The 23419-nt window shown below is 38.9% G+C and overlaps 1 protein-coding gene and 1 long non-coding RNA gene across 2 annotated transcripts in view; one reads left to right on the top strand and one right to left on the bottom strand.

The window, feature by feature from the left end:
* LOC136840486 (golgin subfamily A member 2-like) overlaps positions 1-23419 on the bottom strand; it is a 142227-nt gene that overhangs the window by 92612 nt on the left and 26196 nt on the right. The window contains 3 exon segments of the mRNA XM_067107152.1: positions 14538-14679; positions 20550-20715; positions 21350-21554. Of these exon segments, the coding sequence (XP_066963253.1) occupies positions 14538-14679; positions 20550-20715; positions 21350-21554 (513 nt within the window).
* On the top strand, positions 15607-20262 carry LOC136841641 (uncharacterized). The gene is made up of 2 exons (XR_010854053.1): positions 15607-15673; positions 19040-20262. It is a non-coding gene; the product is annotated as an uncharacterized lncRNA (long non-coding RNA).

Here is a 23419-nt window from a genome sequence, read left to right as displayed (position 1 = left end):
TCTCCATGGTGAAGTTAATCTTGATAACGAAGAAGTTCAGGCGCTTACATCCAGAACCGACCTCCACCCCCGAAGATTTGGCACCAGAAACAACCGATTGTAAAAACCTGGGAATGGACCTCTTGAACCGGCTCTATGGCTTCCTTCTCCAGCATTTGTTCTACTGCTTGTAGAAGGCCTGGTTCCTGACAGGATCCTTGTATCTGGCTGATAACTCCTTGGAGTTGTTGTCAAGGGGTCTCTCCTTGAAAGGGATGAGATAACCTTTCCTTAGAATAGAGAGGACCAGTCGTCCGCCCCTCTGTGCCCAGACTTCGGCAAATCTCAGCAGTCTGGCACCTACTGTTGTCTGGAGTACTTGGTCTCATTTGGTCTTTTAGTAGGACGTGAGAAGACCTTCCTCTTCTCTCTGGTCTTGACTCCTGGCGTGGCTCTTGGAAGGAGCCCCCTCGAAAGGAGCTCCTGAAAGGGTACCTTCTCCTTCTTGGCGAACGGAACAGCAGGCCTCATCCTCTTGGAAGACTGAGCCAGAAAGATTCTGGGTGGCCTTCTCCGATAAGGGATGAAATCTCCTTAACAGTTTCTTGGGGAAAAGATGGGCCGACAGCGGAGCAAACAACAGGGGACCTCTGGAGAGGAGACAGATTTAGTGAGGAAGGAGCTGAATACCACGATCTTTTCTTAAGGATTCCGGCTCCAAACAAAAGCAGCGACTTCAGAGATCTGTCCCTCACTGCTTTGTCCAAACAAGACAACACACTGACAATTCATCCATGCTGAGGAATTCGGGGTCCTGCGTCCTCCTGGCCAAAGCCCCAAGAGACCAATCCATAAAATGAAAACCTCCATAACCGAAAAGGCCCTTGAGAGATGGTCCAGCTCACACATTCCCCAAGTCGCCTTCGCTGCCAGGAGAGAGAGCCTTCTGGAGGAGTCCACCAGAGAAGAGAAATCCGCATCTGCCGACGAGGGGAGACCCAACTCCATCGGTTCTTTGGTCTTGTACCAAATCCCAGACTTTCCCGAAAGTCTAGAAGGAGGAAAAGAGAAAACAGTCTTGCCTGCTTCCTTCTTCGACTGCATCCACTCCCCAAAGCCCTTAAAAGCCTTCTTCATGGAAATCGTAGGGCGCATCTTCACGAAAGAGGAGGGTTTCGATGACTTGGTGCTCGCCCATCAGGAACCAGGAGAAGGAGGGGCAGCATGACTAAGAGAGTCTCCAAACTCCTGAACCAGTAAAGCAGCCAGCCTCTTATAGTCTGATATACCAGCGTCTTTAGGGGATTCATCCTCTGAAACTTCCTCCAAAGGAGCAGCCGGAGAAGAAGGCTTGAAGGAAGAGGAGCGCCTATCAGGAGAAGTAAGTCTGGACGGAGAAGCACTCCTGTCCATCGAAGCGCGCCTGCCAGGAGTAGGGCGCCTGCTGCCAGACTGGCGCCTGACAGGAGAGGGGCTCTTGTCCACCGAAGAGCGCCTGCTAGGAGAGGGGCGCCTATTACCAGAATAACGCCTGGCAGGAGAATGATGCTAGCTGGAAGGGGGGAGCTTATCACGCGAGAGGCGCTTGGCAGAAGAAGAGCGCCTGTCAAAAGGAGAAGAGCGTCTGTGAGGAGAAGAGCGCCTGGAAGGAGAGGCGCTTCCCTCCGAAGCGCCTGGTAAACAGCCTGCTGGGGAGAAGGCGCCTCCTACAAGAAAAAAAAAAGTTTGCTGCTGGAAGGCGCTTGGCGAGAGAAGAAGCGTCGGCTTGAAGAAGGGCCGCTTACTAGAGCTCTTGATAGGAAGAAAATCATCCTTCCTCGAGAAGAATCCTTGGCAAGAGAACCCACCAGAGCTGACAACTGCGGCAGGGCCGACCAAATCTGCTTGGTCGACTCCTTGACTCCTACTGGAGAGGGCGAGGGGGATCTTGGGCTCTCTTCTTGATAATAGGAGAATCCTCTGGGAGCGCTCAGGGCTCGATCTAAGGCTTCCCCTCTGGGAGCCTTCCAGGACCTCTTCAGAGGCGCGACTCCTCAGCGAACTCCAACCGCGCCTCGGAGAAGGCGAGTCAGGCGAGAAAAACACTTCCTCAGGATGCCTTTCCTATGGCGATCCAAGGCAGCCTGGGGCCTTAACAACAGGGTCTGCGAAGGGCGCCTGACCGTTGGGGATGCTCATCCTCCTTGCGGCTTTCGACATTCCTCCTCCACTGGTCCTGGGGTTTGGAAGAGGTCTGAGCCTGGGAGCAATGCGGAGCCGATCAGGCGCCCCTCCACTGCACTGGGGACACTGCACACATCACTGTCACTCTTACCTTCTTTCATCGCACGCAGTTGCGATTTCATTGCAGCCATTTCAGAAGACGAATCCGCAGGTTCGGTGAAGGGAGAAGGGGATGAAACCAGAGTATTAGGAGAGTCTACAGTGTTATTATTTACTACTTCAAGCTCATTAGAGCGAGACCTACTAGAGCTTCTAGAGGAAGCCTTCCTAGCTCTATCCTTCTCCAGTTTCTTAACATAAGAAGTCAAAGCCTTCCATTCCTTCTCAGACAGATTCTCGCATTCCTTACACCTATTGTCAAAGAGCAATCATTCCCCTGCACCTCATGCAAACCGTGTGAGGTCTACCCAGCTTTCGGCAACCTCACCTTACACTCTTGCCTAACACACACGAAACACAGGTGCAACATTCATATCAGACATCTTGATAGAAAAATCCAAAAGCAAATCAAAAAACAGTCCACAATAGCGTATGCCAAGCCAAAGATCAATACGTCACCAAAATCCGTCCAAAAGATCCTCAGCAAGTGAGAAAAAAATCAAAGCAGGAGGAACCAACAACAGATGTTGCGGAACCATCGACAGAAAAATCTGATTAGAAAACGGGAATGGTTCCTATTCCACCACCCAGCGGGTAAGGTAGATCACCTGACCTACCTGCAGCGTGTGCGCGAGATTTGAAATTCTGTCGGAAGCGTCGGAGACTATAGCTAAGTATATATCTGACGGTAAGTTGCATGTACAAAAATATATTCTACACACACACACACACACGTGGTCGAGATTAGGTGAACTAGACAATCCATCCAGGTCAGCAAAGCATTCTTCTTTTTTTTTTTTCATGAAATGCTGATGGCACCTACAGCGCAACGATCTAAGCTAACTTTAACAGTAGGTAAGATTCATCCAAAATAATTAGGAACTACAAAGGGGCACATGTTGGTAGTGATCACCAATTTATCACTGGCACCCAAAAACTGATATAAAAACCACCTAACAAAAAGCTGACAAAAGTAACACCTCAACTTATTGGACCTCAACTTAGCAGACTTCTGTACTTATCAACAGTTACAATTATTTCTGATAGCGTAGTCACTTGTTTTGTCCTCAAGGAATTACCTTCCATAGCCTACCAGAGCTCCATGGTGACCAAACTAATATCAAAGAATTCTCTTCTAGTTGGTCTTGTTGGCCAGGTATTGTGTCGTAATGATTAACATTATAACACGTGATAGAGTATATAATGGGCTCAGAGACAAGAGGGCACTTTCCCTTATCTTCAGTGACTGAACGGTTTTCAACATCAAAAGAACCTGCAAGAAAGAGAAGTGACTACTGAGCATGCATATCTACCCTCTTGTTTACAACTGGGCCATTAAAGACCAAGGAGCCATTAACTCTCTTTGGTCTATAGTGAACGGTTCATGTTGTTACCAGTGCTCTGAAAAAATTCAACTTTTTTCCCCAATTTCATTATCAAGGATCATGGAAACATCAAAAATAGCAAGATAAGTGCTTAAATATTAAGTTCCAGTTAAAAGTTTTAGTCCTAAACTTTCGGAATTGATAACTTCTTTGTAAAGGCCAGAACCCGGCTCGTTGACTACTACCGTACCTAGTTTCGTAAAGCGAAAATTGTTAACTACAGCAAATGTTTTAACTAAAAGAAGTGTTCCACAACTTATCATTAATATAGAAAACCCTTTTAGATTATACAATGTCTACAATAATCTGGGCAGTAAGTGAGAATAATTTAGACTAGATTAATAGTGGATGTTGTCTGTAGCCTATGTCCTAGGATTACTTATCGTAAAGTGGCCTAGCCTAGACTGAGGACCATAGGATCAGATAATAACAATATCTGGGCAAAATAAATTGATAGTCTAACAATAAGGCTAGATATTAGTATAATTTTTTCCTTTTATATAAGCCTGCACACTTAAGCATGAGCTAAATAATCCAGGACTATCCTAGGCCATGTAACCCAGGTCTAGATGAAATAGTGATGGGCTGGATGAGATGGTAACCTAGCCTTAAGGCTACATACTAAGGTAATTATGTTTTATGTAACCCATGCCCTTAAGTGTGAATTAAGTAATCTGGATTAGGCAGTAGCCTAGATTAGAGTAAGTTTTAGCCTGGTTTTATGGTTACACATTAGTGAGTTACTGTTTTATATAGTAGACCAAATAGCCTAGGATTTTGGATATAAACAACCTGGGTTAGACAAAAAATAGTAGACTAACTATAAGGTTACATACAGTCGGCGCAAAAAAAAAGCGAACGACTCCCTATATATTACTGTAATAAGCGTTCGGACTTTTCTTGCGATTTCCGCCCGAGAAGTATATATTTTCCCCAATTTATCGTTCGTCTGGCAGCCTGTATTGTCTCGCTGTTCGGTACCATGAGTTTCTAATGCACTTCAGTGATACTCAAGCTATCACAAAGGTCGGCTGTCATTGTATGCGCTCGTGCCCCATTCACGCTTTCGTCACCGCTACATTTACGCTCTTGCGGCGCTAGCTAATGAATTATGGCTAAAACTTCCTTATCCTTGGTTAAGAAAGCAGAAATTGTGACCCTATGGAAAACTGGCAAGTCAATGTCAGCTATTGCAAGAGAGCTGGGAATCTCTAAAAGCACCGTCTCATTGTGGTGCAACCGCTCCAAGACAGGAGACCTTGATTCATCACTGAAGCGGAAGAAAGGCTCAGGAGGCCACGAAAAACTACAAAAAGAACGGATAACATTTCAAAAGGGTTGTTATGGAACATCCATCAATGCCAGCCAAAATTTTGAAGTCTCAAAACCCTGATCTGCTTAGGAACGTGTCTGAACGGACCGTGCAACATCGATTACAGAAAGACCTTGGTCTCCCATGTGCGTGTTGCAGCAAAGAAGCCCTCCTCACTAAGCCTATGAAAAAAAAAGGGATGGCTTTTTGCAGAAAATATTTGAAGTGGACTGAAAAGGATTGGGAAAGGGTAGTTTTTAGCGATGAATCTAACTTCCACATTATTCATAGCGCTGGCAAGCCCCTGGATCTAACCGCTATGCATCAAAATACACAGTCAAGACTGTGAAACATCCAGCTTATGTGATGGTATGGGGATGTTTCAGCGGATATGGGGTGAGTGGGGATTATATTTTCTCCCAGAGAGCACGACAATGAATGGAGAGATTTATGAAAATGTCTTGGAAAATGAATTAGTCCCTTACAAGGAACTTTTGGGCATGCGTGTATTTATGCGATGGAGCACCTTGCCACCGATTTCACAAGGTCACAAACCTTCTTAAGGAATTTAATATTCAAGAAATTGGACTGGCCAGGCAATTCACCAGATTTAAACCCAATTGAAAATTGCTGGGCATACATGAAACGGAAACTGAAGGCACTAGCAGATGAAAAACGTCCCTCCCCAAATTGAAGGATGCCATCCGTAAGTTTTGGTTTGAAGACATGGATGCACAATATTTCAAAGATTTAGCACATTCAATGCCAAGAAGGTTAAAGCTGTACTTAAGAAGTAATGGAGAAATGTCTAAGTATTGAAAAAATATAAAGTGAATTTCAAATTTTCCCTTTTATTTTCCTTTTTTATATCATTGCTATGATTTGTTTACAAATGTAGTGGCGATTGGGTTCATGTAGACTGTATTGTAGGATTTTCATATTGTTATATAGCCTATACATTTAGAGTGATATGTAATAATCTGGATTAGGCAATATCCTATACTAGGTTAAGAAGAACAAATAAGCCTAGGATTATGTGTTAAGTAACAGTACCTAGGCTCAATAAAATAACCTAGTTTTTCACGACTCGGTAGCATCTGTGAAGGCTACAGTATGCACCACAGTAAAGATGTATGTAGCCCTATATCCTTAAGGGTGATGTAAACCTCAGACAGGCAGTAGCCTAACCAGATTAGGTAGGAACCCCTTTTAAAGGAATATCCTACTATTGGCCTAAAACAGCAATGGCTGAATATCCAGATAAAAGAGGGTAGTCTCGGCCACGTAAAACCAGAAAACCAGATTAAAAGAGGTTATATCCCAAGTTTTAAATAAGCCTAGAATGAAACAGTGTGGCTCGAATAGGTTAAGCAAGAACCTTCTAAGGAATCCTCTATTCTTAGCTTAACGTAGATTATACTAGAAGCATTAACCTAAGCTGTATACAACAGTACCTTGGGTTAGTTAAACAAACCAATTCATAACAGTTAGTCTGAATGGCATGACAATTAGAATTAAAAATTTCACTTAGCCATTGCTAAAGGACTAACAGTGTAGTATAAGTAATACAGCCATATACAGGTATGAAAACTAACCTAAACCTTAGAGGGTTTAAGTTAACATAGATATTTAATTAAATGTATTACAACTGCACACTTTGTAATCAAGTTAACCTGTAATCTGAAACTAAACTGAGGAACTGCACAAGTGTCCCTCCTTAAAACAATTAATACTAACTGGCTTCTAATAACACCTTGTTTTATATCACTACAGGGCGCCATTGGCAGGATCCTCAGTTCAAGTGTTCATTGGCAAATTGGCTTAGTTTACTTTTTGCCAGTGGTATGGCCCATACCACCTGACATGAGATAGTCCTATATAAAACAATTTAAAATTTGGCAGTAAGCCAGATGTAGGTGAGATTTGTAGTATGCTCACCAGCGTAAGTTTTAAGAGTCAGTTCCTTTAAGCTGTCTCATGATGGGTCTAGGGTTCAGTAGGGAGTGAGGAAGGGGAAATTATATCTCTGTAGCACTCCGGCCTTGATATTTAACTCTTTCTCAGAACAACATCAATGTTTGGGCCAAAACCCAGTAATATCAGTCCCCAGTACCTCCCAGGTTAACCCTGCAGAGAAAGTAGAGGAATCTTTACATGGGGCTGACATTCTTACTAAAGAATATGAAATGGACATTGCCAATGAAATAGCCCTACTGAACCCAGATGGCTCAGGGACACAAATTTTAGCTAACCATGGGAGAAACCTTCCAGAAGGAATTCTATTCCCCATGCAGCTACCGTTGCTGAATGGGATCTTTCCCCCAAAAGGGATACTAGGATCTACTTAATTCTGACTGAAATGACTACATTTTTGGAGGGGTATAGTAACTTACCCAGGACTTCTGTCCCTTGATTAATAGGCAGTTATAGTTCAGTTGCTGAAGCTAAGTTAGATTGCCCAAACTCCCCCAAAAGGGATACAGTTTGCTGCATTTGATCAATTCTGTAAGGGAATTGGGCACCATCAAGATAACCCTTGCCACAGAGCGGCAATATATAAGACATAAAGCATGTTCGGAAAATAAGTCAGTTATGTACCTTTAAAACACAAATGCTGCCCAAACAAGTTTTAGTTAAATTCCGACTGGACAACAAAGGTCAGTTTGGAATATGGAACTTGATCAAACATAATAGGGCTCCAATACTCACCCCTGATGATGCTGATAACGATGATCTTGGCGAGGATGCCTCAATAATGTTTCTCTCGATGGCAGTATGTAATTAATGAGGAGAAAAACTATGATCGAAGTTGTACAAGTAGGAATTTACAAATGGCAGCATTCCTGATGCAGGGAATGGCACCTGGTACCATCTTCACAAGACATGGAGAAACCACTAACAGAAACAGTTTTCTTACCTGTCTCTATAGCATTAAAAGCTATAGAAATCACCCTTTACCAGGTCAACGAAAAATGGATCTCTACTTCAATTCTGAGTAAGACCTAAGTTGCTCACGAAGTAGCTCCAGCCTTCTGTCCCTTCACTTTCAAAAGTATTAATCATGTGAAGACAGATTTTCACAATTTATAGCGACTAAAAACAAGAGACAATGGCAGAATTAAAACCATCTGCCACGGTCATCCCAGTTTCGGGAAAGTCCAACAAGGAATGGGCAAATCACCCTTTTCCAGGTCAACAAAAAATGGATCTCTACCTCCAGCTTGAGTAAGACCCAAGTTGCTCACCAAGTAGCCCCAGCCTTCTGTCCCTTCACTTTCAAAATTATTAATCATGTGAGACAGATTTTCAGAATTGTGGTGCCTTAAAATACAGAGACAATGCGGAATCAAAACCATCTGCCACAGTCATCCCAGTTTCAGGAAATTCCACCAAGGAATGGGCAATACTACAGCTCCTTTTGAAAGGAAAAGCTCCCTTTAGATATAGCTACGCAGCTTGGTTTGGGACCACTAGAAGACTCTCCAGAGGGGACAGCCTCATAAAATTTTATGCTGGCTCAGACTCCTTGATATTATAACCTCTACCACCTTGTGAAGATTTGCCACCAAAGGTTTCCATAAGATTAAGGATAATTTTTGCTGTTGAGGCCAAAGTCTTATGAGAAACCCAGGTGGGAGCACTCTGTGACTTCCTAGAATGGTGCGTAAGCGCGAGTGGGGCTGGAGGAGCTCCATCAAATCCTCCTCAATGTCACTGCATTGTACATTTCTAATCCCTTCTGTAGAACCTGTTTTTGAGGTTGCTGTGGCTCAACCTTAAGCATGCCACCAACAGAGATTGGCCAGTGTACGCTCTTCTGGGGAAGGACTCAGAAACAAAAGAACCCAAAATTTCCCTATACCTAATCCCAAGAGAAGCTCCACTTTGATAAAATCATATCATGCACTTCAATCACTAAAAGTTTTCCCCCAAAATAAAAAAAAAAAAACATGTAGGTGGTCAGAAGGGACAATTCCCTAAAAAGGGACAACAATAACAACAACAGCAGCAGCAAGGACATCCTTTTCATAAGGTCCAAAAACCATCTTATTGGGGGTAAAAAGGACAAGCAACACCTGGAATGTCCATCAAAGGCGAAGGAAGAGAAGAAGGCAGATACCAAGAGGAATTGTATGGTTGGGGGTCAGCTTCAATGACATCACAGACAATTGCTACGTGCTCGAACAAATTCGACTACACTGTGTATCAGTAGGTGGCATCGTTAGTCTTAACCCCTAAGTGCTACGGCAGAAAACCAGGGATCTTATTGACAGTGAGTATGGTAACTATTGCTGGGAGAGGGGCGACTGTACTGCAACCAAACCCAGCATGGTTAGGTACGCCACTGTAGAACTACATCCCAAAACATAAGTTCGTGTATAGTTTCTTATTCCTTGGTACCAAAACCTGATGAGTATTTGGAATAAAGAATAGGACTTGAAATCTGTGGCTTGACCTCAGACCAGAAATGTTTTTCCCTTTAGGGTGTTGGGATTAAGACTGAGAGCAGCCTTCTTCATCACCTGTCAATTTCTTTGTAAAGCTTCTTGAGGACAGAGCAGCAACTCACGTATCAAAAAAGCAGGTTTTGGCGTGGGAAAAACCTATTTTTAACAGTCGTTGTTAGTCCCTCAAAACCCTCCCTTCCTTGACAAAAGGCGTGGGATTTGGGCAAGGATCATCCTGCATTGACAAACAGAGACTAAGGCGCCTTGGTCTGTAACAGCCCGAGTTTGTAGCAAACAAGAGGCAGATGTGCATCTTAAGGTCACTTCTCTTTCTTGCAGGTTCTTTTGACATGTTACAATGTTAATCATTATGACACAATACCTGGCCAAAAAGTCCAACTTGAGGAGAATTCTTTGATATTAGTTTGGTCACTATGGAGTCCAACTTGAGGAGAATTCTTTGATATTAGTTTGGTCACTATGGAGCTCTGGTAGACCATGGAAGGTAACTCTTTGAAGACTCAACAATGACTACCAAAAATACGTTTTACCTATGTCAAAACCTTTTTTTGCTAAGCTACCAATTTAGATGATATATTTTTAAGTAAATCTCTCAAACTGAATGATAAGTGTGAAGCACAGTTGAGGTTAGGTTAGGAACTATAAGGAATTGCTGGTAGCTACAAGCCATTGAGAAAATATTCAAGTGCAGGTTATAACATGGGATCTTTATTGCTTATCAAAAAGCCATACCCCACAAAGCATCTGTTAATTTGAAGTGTTACTGTATCTTGGCTTGATAAAGTAAAGTTTCTTGAAGATGAACATTTAGGGGCTTTTGCAACTGAAAATAGATATGCAGTTATAGAAACCGTATCTGTGGAGATGACAACGAATGAGAACTGGTTTAACTTTAAGAATATATATCAATCTGCTGGAAAAGAACTACAGTAGTGTAAAAAGAAGTGCTGGGATATGGGGTAACAAGACAGAAACCTTGGATACTGGATGAGACCTAGGATATAATAAACAATCAACAAATGCAAAACTAACTTGCAAACAAATTTCAGGGAGATGAAGAACACAAAGTAAAATGTGCTGAGTACTCAAGTGTAGACAGTGAAGTTAAGCGAAAATCAAGGAGCAATAAAGAAACTGATAACGAGATTAGCAATTAACAAGCTGGTTTTAGAAAAGGCAAGAGTTGCAAAAATATTTGCATTAAGACATCCTACACAGCAGTATACAGTACTGAATTTCAAAATCCCATTCTAATGACTTTTGTTGATTACAAGAAGGCATCTGACAGCATTCACAGACTGATGTTACAGAAGGTCTTGCATCACTATGGCATTCCCACTGAATATGTAAAGCTATTTGAAATAATCCATGAATGGCATACTTGCAAAGTTAATGTTGATGGGATCTTGTCAAGTGAATTTGCAGTCAGTAGTAAGGTGTTTCAGGGGAATATTATTTAACCTTTGCTGTTTGTCCTTCTCACAGATTTCATAATGAAAAAAAGTGGTTGGCAATGGAAGAGAAGGTTTATATTATAGTAATGATAATCAAAGTTGAAAGACTTAGAATATGCACATGATGCCATTTTAATCATCAAAACACCACAAGATTTACAAACCTTGCTTAAAAGAGTGCAATTCATACCTAGAGATATGCGATTAAAAATAAATTCAAGAAAAACAGAAATAGTGACAGTGCGTGCACAAAGAGATAAAATAACATTGGATGGAGAAAGGATTTAGTGAGGTTGAATCTTTCATAAATTTAGGATCAACAATATCCACTACTGTATAGGCTCTCCTGAGTTGGAATTTAGTGAAGCTTAAAACTGACAACTCAAACAATGGACACGTTGAATAAGATCTAGTATATTCTGGATTACTATATGGACATGAGTCTTGGTATATGATAATGAAACTGTATCTACAGGACTTTAATGATTTGAGAATAAAGCCTTACGAAGAATATTATGAGCCAAACAGCAGGATAGTTAGCAATGACACATTAACGAAAATTACTCAAGTTTCACATGTACATGAGATAACGATGTAAGTGAGATGGAGGCGGCTGGGAAATGTCTTCCCAAAGCCCCTGGGAAATAGTACGTGATAGTGCCAGCTTATCTTTTAAGGGCACCAGAAGAGTGGGAAGACCTAGACCTACTTGGACGAGAACTATGAGACAGGAGGCTGGAGACAAGTGGAGATTTTAGGAACAAAGCACACGAAAGACGCCAGTGGCAGAATTTCACCAAGGCCCTTTACATCACATGGAATTGGAGGTGAAGATGAGGATCAGTATTTTATTATTTGTGTGTTGGATATTTTACTTTTCATAAATGTATATTCTTGTAAACATTTCTCAATTATTTTTGAGGTTTCAATCTGAGATTCTTCATATTTTTATTTTTGGTATATGTACATGAGCAACCGGAGTTATCTTTCACTTGTGTTGTTCTACTATTAACAAAGTTTGTTATTACAAAATATGTAGATTGTTCATGGATACTGTGAAGTACATAATTTATGGAATCCACACAGATATGATTTTACCTCCCTTTAATACTATCTGAAAACATTTATTAACTGATGAGTTGCAGAATTCGTTTGATTCCAATTTGCACTTGTTTCTAACATGTCTATTTAATTTTCTTCACTGGCTGATGCACTCGAGGTTAAAGCAGCCTGTTCCTCATTCTTGGATTCAAGATTAAAGTTATCAGAATCCATTAAAATCAAGGTATGGTTTTTTCTTATCACCTATTGATATTCTGTTTACTGCTCTTTCCCAAAATGTTGTTGGTTACAATGAAGATAGTATAATTTTATCTTCAGCTGGTTTTTGTTTTCATATATTTTTGGTTTGTCAATTTTAGTTTTTTGTTATTGGTGGTGAAGCAATATCAGTCTTATTTTGCTTCCTTAACAGTCATTCCTCTCTTCCCTTGCGATGAGTTTGAGTTTTGTATTCTACAAACAGTATGAAAATACTTAAGATTGTTCACAATGGTTTTAACATAAATAATATATTTTGGTGTTCCATAATTTCACTTGGTTGTGTGATCACAGTATCAACATTTAAGGTGGTTTTAGTATTTTTTCGCGTCCATACTCCTACCCGTTTTCACATGGGAGGATCTTAGTAAGATTAAAATGCCTTAAAGGCTATTCACTGAGTTCTGTTCTGAAACACATTTATATTTTTGGCTTTCATTATGGACAAGTAGCTTTCCAACTGCTAAACTGTACTTGTTTATATTAATCAATCATTTACTTTTGTCCATCTGAAGGACACTTCTTTTTATGCACTCACTTTCTTTTGTATGTCTAAAGGACTTTTCTTTTTATAACTATGTCATAAAAAGAAAATTGTTTGTTAATGAAAATTTACTGAAGGTCATTTCTTGTGATGGCCAACTTGTTAATAAGAGATTCACAAGTTTTAGAGGTGACACTTGTTTCTGTTACGGTTCCCAAAAAAGAGAGTCAAAATGAATCAAGGTTGTGTCAGGCATACAATTATCTTTTTATATTCTCATTTTTACATGTACTGTACTGTATACGGTTCTACAGTCTTATACCGTATATGAGCAAGTTATTGGGGGAAAGGGAATTTTGAAAGAGTTTGGTATTCATGCAAGGGTTATCAAATTTGGATTAAATTTTTATTATGGGATGTGACTAATAAAATTTTGTCATGGGACGTCTCTTCATATGATTCGTAAGGGTATTTTCTTGTGCCTATTATGAACTACACTAAAAGGATGGATGAACCTTTACTAACAAAATGCCTCAGGGCTTATACCTGTACTTAGATAATTAAATGATTCTAGTGCCTTGAGGGTTATCAGTCTGTCCAAACTGGACCTAGCTCTACAAGCAAAACTTAACATCATACTTGCAGCTCTCTCGACCAAGTTGGCAACTCAAACTGTACAGGTGAGAAGGAATATCGATCAATTTTACCCTCCTTGATGTTCTCTCAAGTCAGAAATTTGTTAAGCTAGACAACACAAAAACAACACAAAAGTGGGTAAAGAAGCCTAGCTAATTTTGTTTAGGGCTACTAATTAGGACAAATTATGAGTCAGTTCCAAGTACAGTACTGTAATTGCTCTCTAAAGCCCCCACCCAATGGCAGGGAGAGAGAGAGAGAGAGAGAGAGAGAGAGAGAGAGAGAGAGAGAGAGAGAGAGAGAGAGAAGCATCATGTTTTATTGGAGGACATACACATTTCTGTTACCTCGGTGACACACTGTACCATAAAGCAAATACTGAAAGGGCAGTACAAAAATAAAGTAGCAACAGTATGGATTACGTTGGAAGAAATTGCTAGATTCCTAATCAGAAAAACATTCCCATTATGAAACAATGCACAGAAGAGGTGTGCACACTTACAAAGGAAATTCTGTAGAGGCCTGTCTATATAATGCTAAGGATCATTACAAATGTGGATAGTACAAAAAATGGGATATCCTAAGTTTGGAAATTGACTGAGACATGTTGGACGATAAAAGGGGGTGAGAAACAGTTAATAGAAACAGTAGTAGCTACAGATGAAGTAAGATGAAGATCTGCAAGAAGACTAAGATCACTGCAGAGAAGGGGTACAAATAAAGACCTACTGTAGGTCAGATAAGTGCACATGGTGGGCATCTGATGATAGAACTCATTTTACATCAAACCCCAGAATGGGAAAATCTGACATAAAAACATTAATACTGAAGTTACAACCTTCAATTTCACACAGGGTAATTGGTATATTGATAATGATGATGATTACAACACTATAAATAATGTACTGTGTAAAGTATTTCATGAGACAACCAAGTCACTCAGCCAACTTTATTTTGTTAAGGATTTGTTCTTAAATGAGATATGAAAATGGAACAAGTGAAGCTGATATTGGATGGCCAAGTAAGAGGAGAAAAAAGGGAACTGATGACAGTAAATACAAAGCAATGTAGCTGGTGTGAAAGGGCCACTGAAAAGCACCTTTAGTACCATCTACAGTGCGTCATCTAGGCACAATGCAAAACCCCTATGGCGATGACGATGATGATGGTAATTACCTGCTGTACATGAAGCTGTGCCATGGCGAGCTGACTTTTAGTATCTGCCAGCTGAACCCCAAGTTGTTCATAGTCTTTCGTCTTAACACTCAACCGCTCTGTAAGCTCAGCAACTGATGCTCTTAATTCTTCACACAGCTTACTGAGGATATAACAACATAGGCATTAACTTCATTGTGTGCATGTATGTACTGTAAGCGTTTTACAGAAATTATGAGAAGTTAAAAATACTGTAGACTGTTGAATTATCTAACTCAAATCCAATTTAGGAAGTCTTTATCTCTCACACACTGCACCATCTTCTAGATCAATTTCTTTACATGTCCTTCGAATTTTAAAATTCTTGAATTCACTTTTTAAGCGAAAGAACACCCGTTCTTTTGTCCGACTAGTGCAAGACTAAAGACTCCTTGTATGGGACCAAAACCCGTCAACAACTCCGTTTTCTTTCACTTTGTCCAAAAACTCTCGAACAACGTTGAAAAATAAAGGCGGAAAAACAAAAACTGTTTTCCTTATAAGAATACATTTAACATTAAAATTAATTAATTCAATTAGAATATAAAAATGGGAAAGTTAAGCATTTACATTTTAATATTAACAAGCGGCAATCATTCAGTTTACTTTCCGTCCATAGCGAACACCAAAAATGGGGACAAAAGTAAGAACCAAGCGAACTAGTCAATTGACTATTCTCCACGGGCCAGTACCATTCTCAATCAACTATTTCTACAAGACAAAAACTATAAATATAGATAATAATGGACACATCTGTACAAGGGCACATGTACTTATATATGTCCTACACCATCCATCACTGCGTCCACTTCCATCAATAATGGAAGGAGATGCAGGCAGTTTGTGTATCATCGAAAATGTATGTACCGATATGTTTAAATATACGTAATATCCCATGCAAACAATTCATTGTTGTTGTTGTTGTTATTATTATTATTATTATTATTATTATTATTATTATTATTATTATTATTATTATTATTATTATTATTATTAAGACTAACTGATTAAATAGTTTTACCAGGTCACTGATACAATATTATTTACTTACAGGGAATGTCAGATGTAATCAAAATAAACCTCACCGTAATATAGACAAAGTGAAAAATATAAACTCTGTAAGTATGGTAACATATTAATTGTTTATGCACTGGATTTGATACACCTCAAATAGAAGTATAGTGTGTACATTTTATCCTTTGCTAGTGATATTATTATTAAAGTAGTTTAGCAGACCACTGGAAAGCTGATTCAGCTCTCATAGAGACAGCCCAAGGGTTGATTAGAAATACCAGGTCTAGGCCAGAGGCCAAACACAGGACCCAATGAATCATTCAATTATGATGATGAATGAATTAAAATGAAATTAAAAACTGCACATAGGCACATGCTCTCATACTGGAACATATACATACAATAAATACATTTACTCATGCTTCCTTACATACACACTAAAAAGATATATTAAAATTTAGAACATAAGTAATAATTTAAAATTTTGCTTTTTTTTCAATTTAACAAATGCTGTTTTTGTGCTTTTATTATTTACTTATTTTTATATTTTATTAATTAAATTACAGTTCCTTATGAACATCAAAATCAGAACGCCTGAAAATGTAAAAGATTCTGACAAAATCTCCTCCACTGATTTATTTCCAAAAGTTGACAGTTGCTGTTGGTCATACTTTGGACAATAACATAACACATGTCTGACTGTTATTATCACCCTGCACTCTGAACACTTGGGAGCCGGGCCATGTGGGCTGCTCATTAAGTGCCCGTGTGTCAGATGAGTATGGCCTATTCTGAGACATGTTAGAATTACTTGTGGGTGTCTCTCTCCCTGATATGATGAACTCCATTTTTTAAAATTAGGTTTTATTTGTTTCAATTTATTACTTTCAGGTTCTTCATTCCATATATATTGCCATTGATTTATGTCACCCATTTTTGTGTGTGTTACATAATCAGTAACAGGGATATTCACATTTGATCTTGTCATGAAGGCTGCTTCTTTGGCTGCTTTGTCTGCATCTTCATTTCCTTTGATACATTTTTTCCATTATTATATAAGTTATGGAGAAATAATTTAATTTGTTGTACTATATTATTTTTTGATTTGTAACTCTGAATAGCTTCTATAGCGCTTCTCGAGTCACTAAAAATCACAAAATTATTGGATGATGTTTCTTTAATTATTTTAATAGCTGATATAATTCCACACAACTCTGCTGTGAATACTGATGCATTATTAGGAAGAGACAACTGATAAGTCCTGTCCCAGGACACTGCAGCATATCCCACTTTGTGTTCTGATTTAGATCGATCTGTATATATTGCATAATGTGGACCTTTTCAGCTTATATGCTCTACTGTATGTTGTCTGTGGTGTTCTGGTGTATATGAGTAACTTTATGATAAAATACTTGAGGTGTGTACAAATTCTCATTTTATTCATTGCCCAGGGAGGAGGTGATTTTACTATTAAAGGCACTTGTGTACAGTATCTATATTCAGCGACTAAAACAGTCTTCTAGCTCTAATTGGGAAAGGTGGTGGATGGTTATTTATAAATACATCTCTTAATTCAAACAATTTTTTTGTTGGAGAATCACTTGTCTGAATTCTCAGAGCACTTTTCATTGTTACTAGCTCTCTAAGGAGAGAAAGAGGCAATTCACCAAATTCAACTTGTAAAGATGATTTTGGTGATGATCTAAAGGCTCCTGAGCATATTCTAAGGCCTTCATTGTGAATAAGGTCTAACATTTTCAGCGGTGCATCCGATGCTGAGCCATGTACTTCACTTCCGTAATCAATGATGGACAAAACCGTTGCTTTATACAGTACAGTAAGGGTGTGTCTATCAGCTCCCCAAGTAGTGTTCGATACTTTTCTAATTAGATTTAACGCTCTCTTACATTTAGATTTTACGTATGTTATGTGGGCTTTCCAGTTCAAGTGAGCATAGAACACTAACCCCATAAATTTTGCTGTTTGGCCAACTGGTATACAGTACTATGGTTTCTGATTTTTAAGTCTATTTCTCCCCCTTTTTTCCACTTTTTATTTTTATAAAACATGATTGCTTGAGTTTTATCTATGGAAAATTTAAAGCCTACCGATGAGGCCCATTCATCTATTTTTACTATGCTTTTATTAATGTTTCGTTCTGCATGTTTTATTCGAGATGCTGAATAATATATGGCAAAATCATCCATATACAGGTTACTTTTAATACCAATAGGTAGATTATTACTGATATCATTAACTGCTAAAGTAAACAGTGTGCCACTAAGGACGCTTCCCTGTGGAACACCATTTTCAAGAGGAAATGTTCTAGACAGAGCATCATCAATTCTCACCTGAAAACTGCAATTTGCCAAAAAGTTTTGTATAAACCTAGGTAAATGTCCACAGATGTTGTTGTTCTGTAAAGTTTTTAATATAGCATACCTCCATGTAGTATCGTATGCTTTTTCAATGTCAAAAAAGACAGTTACAGTAATTTGTTTTTGCTCAAAACCTCTACGTATATGGTCTTCTAAGTTACAGACAGAATCTAATGTGGATCTGTTACACTGTGACCCGAACTGAGTGGGAGTTAAAATTTTATTTTCTTGAATGTGCCATGTTAGTCGAGCATTTGCTATTTTCTCTAACAATCTGCATAAGCAGCTTGTTAAAGAAACTGGTCTGTAATTATATTACTGGGATCCTTCCCAGGTTTGGGATAGGAATTATTATAGCTTTTTGCCATTCATCTGGAAATAAATTTCGAAGCCATAAATGATTATAAAACTCTAATAAGTATGTTATTATTATTATCAAAGTAGTTTAACCATACCACTGAGCTGACTTTCTAATAAGTATGACTCTGCCAAAGGTGCTAAGTGGCATATCATCTCAAAACAAATACTGTCACCTTCAGGAACAGATTTATTGCTGTTCGAGAGAGCATATTCCAACTCTGACATTAAATTTTCTATTATAATATATATCTTCTATTGTTTCAAAATTTACTGCTATTAATTCTATTTTATTTTTCTTTGTGCAGAAGTGTTCATATAAATTTTTATAACTATTCACATCTGCTAAGTTTTCTCCCATTATATTACTTATTTCTTTTTGATGAAGTGTTCTTTTCCCATCTTTAAATATGGCAGGTCTAGCTGGTTTAACCCTTGGCGGACGGATTGAGCTTCAGTGTGAAGTAAAACAGGTCTACTGGCTATGTTGTATATTTCTCAATCTTGTACACTGTTGTACCTTTTTTTTAAGGGAATCCAGCAATATATTTTTTTCTAATTTCAATGCCGATATTTTCTTCTTTGTTTCTAAGGTCAGGAATCGTGACCAACTTCCACTTCCAAAGAGGGAGTCGAAGTGAGTCAAGCAAGATATTTGGTTTCTTTTGGTTTGCTTTTTATTGGAGCATAGGGCTCCGGTTTAATTACATTAGTATTTTTTTCCGATCTTTCCAGAAAGAGGTTGTCAGACGAGGTTCCAGCGGTTGTTAACTTTGCTGAGTCGCTACCATCAAAGGACCCAGGGGTACTTAACTCTTTAACACTAATGAGCATAAAGATTGAGGTAAAGAAAAAAAATAAATAAACCTGAAAACCTTAAAAAGATATCATCAGCCTTTCATGTGGTTTATTCTTCCACCAATGGCACAAGTGAGAACTGACTCCAAAATGTCCACTCGCTACCCTACCCCACAGGGGATGGCACATCATGATTGGAGTGGCCCAAGTGTAAGCCAAACCCACTTGCTAGGACTGACAATATTACTGGAATACAATCATCCACACCCTATTCAATTCATGGGCAAACCAAATAGAATGCCGAGAATCCTATCCCCAGAACCAGAGCCCCCCTGGAATCTGTGGTCCAGCCCTAAAGAACAGTTCCGCCTGATATCTCTCAGGTCTGAACATTATCAGGCAGTTGAAGGTCCTACCACAGTTCCCACTATTTAGCTTCAGATATAAACCCAATCCCAGTTATGATATCTTTTCCTGTTTATCAGGTCCAATAAATTTTGGCAAAAGCAGAAAATTCCGCAAAAATTTATTCAAAGGAATGCATAATGGTATATGGGACTCTTGGACTCAAACCCGGAAACAGATTCCTGGGGTTCAAGAGCCCCCTCACCACATCAAGGTGGTCCCAAATCGAGGGGGACATTGTATCATAAAAATCCTATTTCATACTGAAAGTCGATGATTAATTAACTGAATGTTTAATATTCAAGTGTCCATTTCATCCACATGCTAAACTGCTAATTATTTTCTTTCAGAGAAAGGGTGGAGTATTGCAGGGCCACTTAGCATCTTTGGGGTTATTTCTGAGGAATACCTTACAAAAACAGGTCCCAAATTTCAAATTTGAATGAGACAAAAAACCTGGTAATTTAAACTATGATTATACTATCACCAAACTGGGAAATTAGGATTTATTTGTAACTTAGTGCCTACTAACTCAAAATATCACACAGCTTCTGTTAAGTATAATAAAAAAAAAATATGATCCATACATTTGTAAATGTGAGCACTGCTTTGTTCACATATCACTATGTTTTTGGTTAATCTATTTGATTTACTGATACAATATGTTTTACCAAGAAAGCATGAACTGTTTGCTTTCAATGAAGCTATAATACGAAATGCAGTATTGTAATCTAATTTACAAAGCTGGAAGTCTATCAGTGTATCATTATCATCATTGTAGTTAAAAACATTCAACTTAAACAGACTATACAGTTACAACTTGTCTCCCAGAGAACTAATTGATGTTAATCAGTGCTACAACACTAATACTGTACTGTATTGGGATATTTGCTGACCGAAGGGCCCATTTAAGGCCATTTTGGGTTTGTTTGCCAATCCTCAATATCTTCTCAAACAGTTCACATCAGTCCTTTAATAGATCTATAAAAACTAAAACACAACTTACAGTATAACTCTGTAACATTAAACAAACAATACATACCTAAGCTTGAAATTGGACATTTTATTGGCATCCAAGTCTTTGGAAACATTAGTTTGCTGGTCTTTCAGAGCCTCATACTGTGATGTCAAGTCTTTCAAGCTAGCTTCTAGCTCACTCACCCTTTGACGAGAAGCACTAAGCCTTCCATCCAGCTCTGAGACTTCACCTGAAATGTAAATACAGTTTGATAATGTATTCAGAATTTTTCAATTCTCATATATGTGTGAGCAATAAATAGCTGAAAAAATTTTAATTCCCTAGTCATTTAATAAAAGGATTTTATTTCAAAGTTTTTACTGGAAACAAAATCAAACCATAAGCATTTTATAACAATCCCATTGGGACATATTATAAACAGGAAGTCAAGGGTGACAGTATAATATATGAAATAATCCTTAATCTGAAACATTATACAGTACAAAGTTTAGAATTACTATTTTATGATGCCATTATTACTAATATTATAAAGTAGTTGAACACAACCTCAGATTTGAACAATTGCGTGAAGTAAAAATTGGAGCAAGATATAGTTAAAGGAGTTGTAAAGCATGGTGGGAAGAGAGAAAGAGAGAGAGAAAAAAAAAGAGTACTGATGAAATGTAAAAGATGGAAACATTGAAGCTGTGGACCAAAAGGAGAGACAGTAGTTAGTAACTCCTACAGGAATAAGACCTATACAATTTAATAAGGATGTTTTGAATTCTGCTATGTGAGAGGAGTGATCGAAACAAAACAAAACAATGCCAACAAAGGCAATTTCATAAATATCACAAATTGAATATTGCCAACAAAATCCTTACCTGCTTTCTGTTTGAGGGCATGGTTGGCATGAGTAAGTGAAGACTGGAGTTCTGATTTTTCTGATACTAAAATTCCAATGGTCTGAATGTGAACTTGGAGTTGCTCCCTCATGCTTTCGATTTCTCTTACACCACCTCCCGCACTGGAATTTAGAACCCCTTGCGCAGCACTTAACTCTGCTTCAACCCTCTCTAATTGTGCTTTCTAGAAAGAACATAAAAATATAAACACTTTCAGTAATCACTCAAAAAAAATATCTTTAAATTTGTAGAGAAGGTTTCTGGAACATATTATCTACAGTGATAGAGCAAGATCTAGCTCTCTGCAGCAATCTAACCAGATTGATAAAAGATAATCAAGGGACAGATCACATTTTAAAGCTCTCTTACAGCTCATTCAAAGGCTTGAGCTCTTATTCTGACTGCCCCAACTTCAATTCTTTAACATAAAGTTACAACACTGAAGAGCTGGATGGCACGGTGGATTACACAAAGAGGATAACAGAATCAATGTAAAAGGCTCACAGCAGTGCAAATGGGGGCCAAAGAGATGCTGCAAAGAACCTTTAATGCTCTCTACAGTGTACAGTAAGGGATGTATTTCAATTTGATACAATGCAATGTATATATGCATAATATTTTTCCTGCTTGTATCTCTGAATGTTTGTAACATGAATGTTCGTAAGTAGGGTGGTGACTGTACCCTGTTCCAAATTTCAGGACAGTTCAGACCTGCTATCTCAACCCCATCTTATATTACCATCATTTGTGCTGGTATTAATATACAGTATTTGTGTAGTAATAACACGGTACTGTACTATTTTAACTGTATGTCAAGGCATAGCACAACACCAACACATAAGGCTTAAAATAAATCTAAAACAATTTGTATTTTTCCCCAAGTAGTATACAAACCAGAGCCTTTTATGTATGTACAGTAAGAGTATTCTTCATCACCAGTTGGCACTGGTTGTTGAAACTTGATAATAAGGTACTGTAGTTAACTGGTGGTTAGGAGGGTGAATGGGGGGAAACTACCACTCAATTGTTGTCACAAAGTATTTTTTCCTTTAGCAAGGTGGTTGAGGTGGGATTATGATAAAAGGCTCTGATTTGTATACCCTGGATATACACGAATTAGGTATTTTTAAAAATATGTTATTTGTTCTAATGAAAATACGAATAATTGCCTTTTATGTAGACTCACTCCTTATGTGGGCACTCTCTCAACTGCCTGGCAAGTTGAATCTCCACCTTGAGTTATGTTCCTGGTCACAATAGTGAGCAGGGGAGTGCATATTCCAGTAACCTCCAATATGATCTGGCATTGGAATGAAGTGGTAGGGGCCTTGGGCCTGAGTGAAATGCCTGAGATCTTGCTTGTTGAAGCTCGGACAGGGTGTCCACTGTGTAGCCTACTTGCACCTGAACCTGATCCAGCACGTACTCAGTCTGAGCTGCAGCCTTGCAAGGGGAGGACTGTGGCTATTAAAACTTGCGTCACAGGAAAGAAGGATGAAGGACAAGAAGCTAGTCACTTTACCATTCAAACCCAGTCTTATGCCCTCCAAGTACCTTAGGCAAGATTCTTTGCTGTCCAAGTGAAGCTTAGGTGACTACACAACTTGTTGAGCAGCCATCACAAGTCTCAAGAAGAAGGAATTCAGGGATGTGCGGGCAGGGTCTCTCAAGTAGCTTGAGGTAAGGGTAGTCTGAAGTTTCCAGGCACCTGACCTCCACATCTATGCTACTTAAAGTTACTCCGAAATGCAAGGAATAGTCCCATGTCTCTGATTTTCCAAGCTCCCACCTGAACTGTTCGACTGGCTACGTTTGCAGAGTTGTAAGCTTGTTTAATTACAGCTTGAAGCAGAAAGACAGGGTATTCCTGGCCACCTCTGTCTTGTGCTTTCATGTACTAATTAAGAGGTGAAAACACTCGGGCTTAAGAGGTTGGGCCCCTTTTAATGGCACCTTGCTATTCACAATGGGCACAGAAGCAGCTTTCCAGATACCAACAACAAAGTCCCAGAGATGAAATAAAAAAGCTCTTTCATCTCTTGTCAAAAA

Source organism: Macrobrachium rosenbergii, chromosome 1 (genome assembly GCF_040412425.1).
Source record: "Macrobrachium rosenbergii isolate ZJJX-2024 chromosome 1, ASM4041242v1, whole genome shotgun sequence".
Taxonomy (NCBI): domain Eukaryota; kingdom Metazoa; phylum Arthropoda; class Malacostraca; order Decapoda; family Palaemonidae; genus Macrobrachium; species Macrobrachium rosenbergii.
This window is presented reverse-complemented; position numbering and strand designations above follow the sequence as displayed.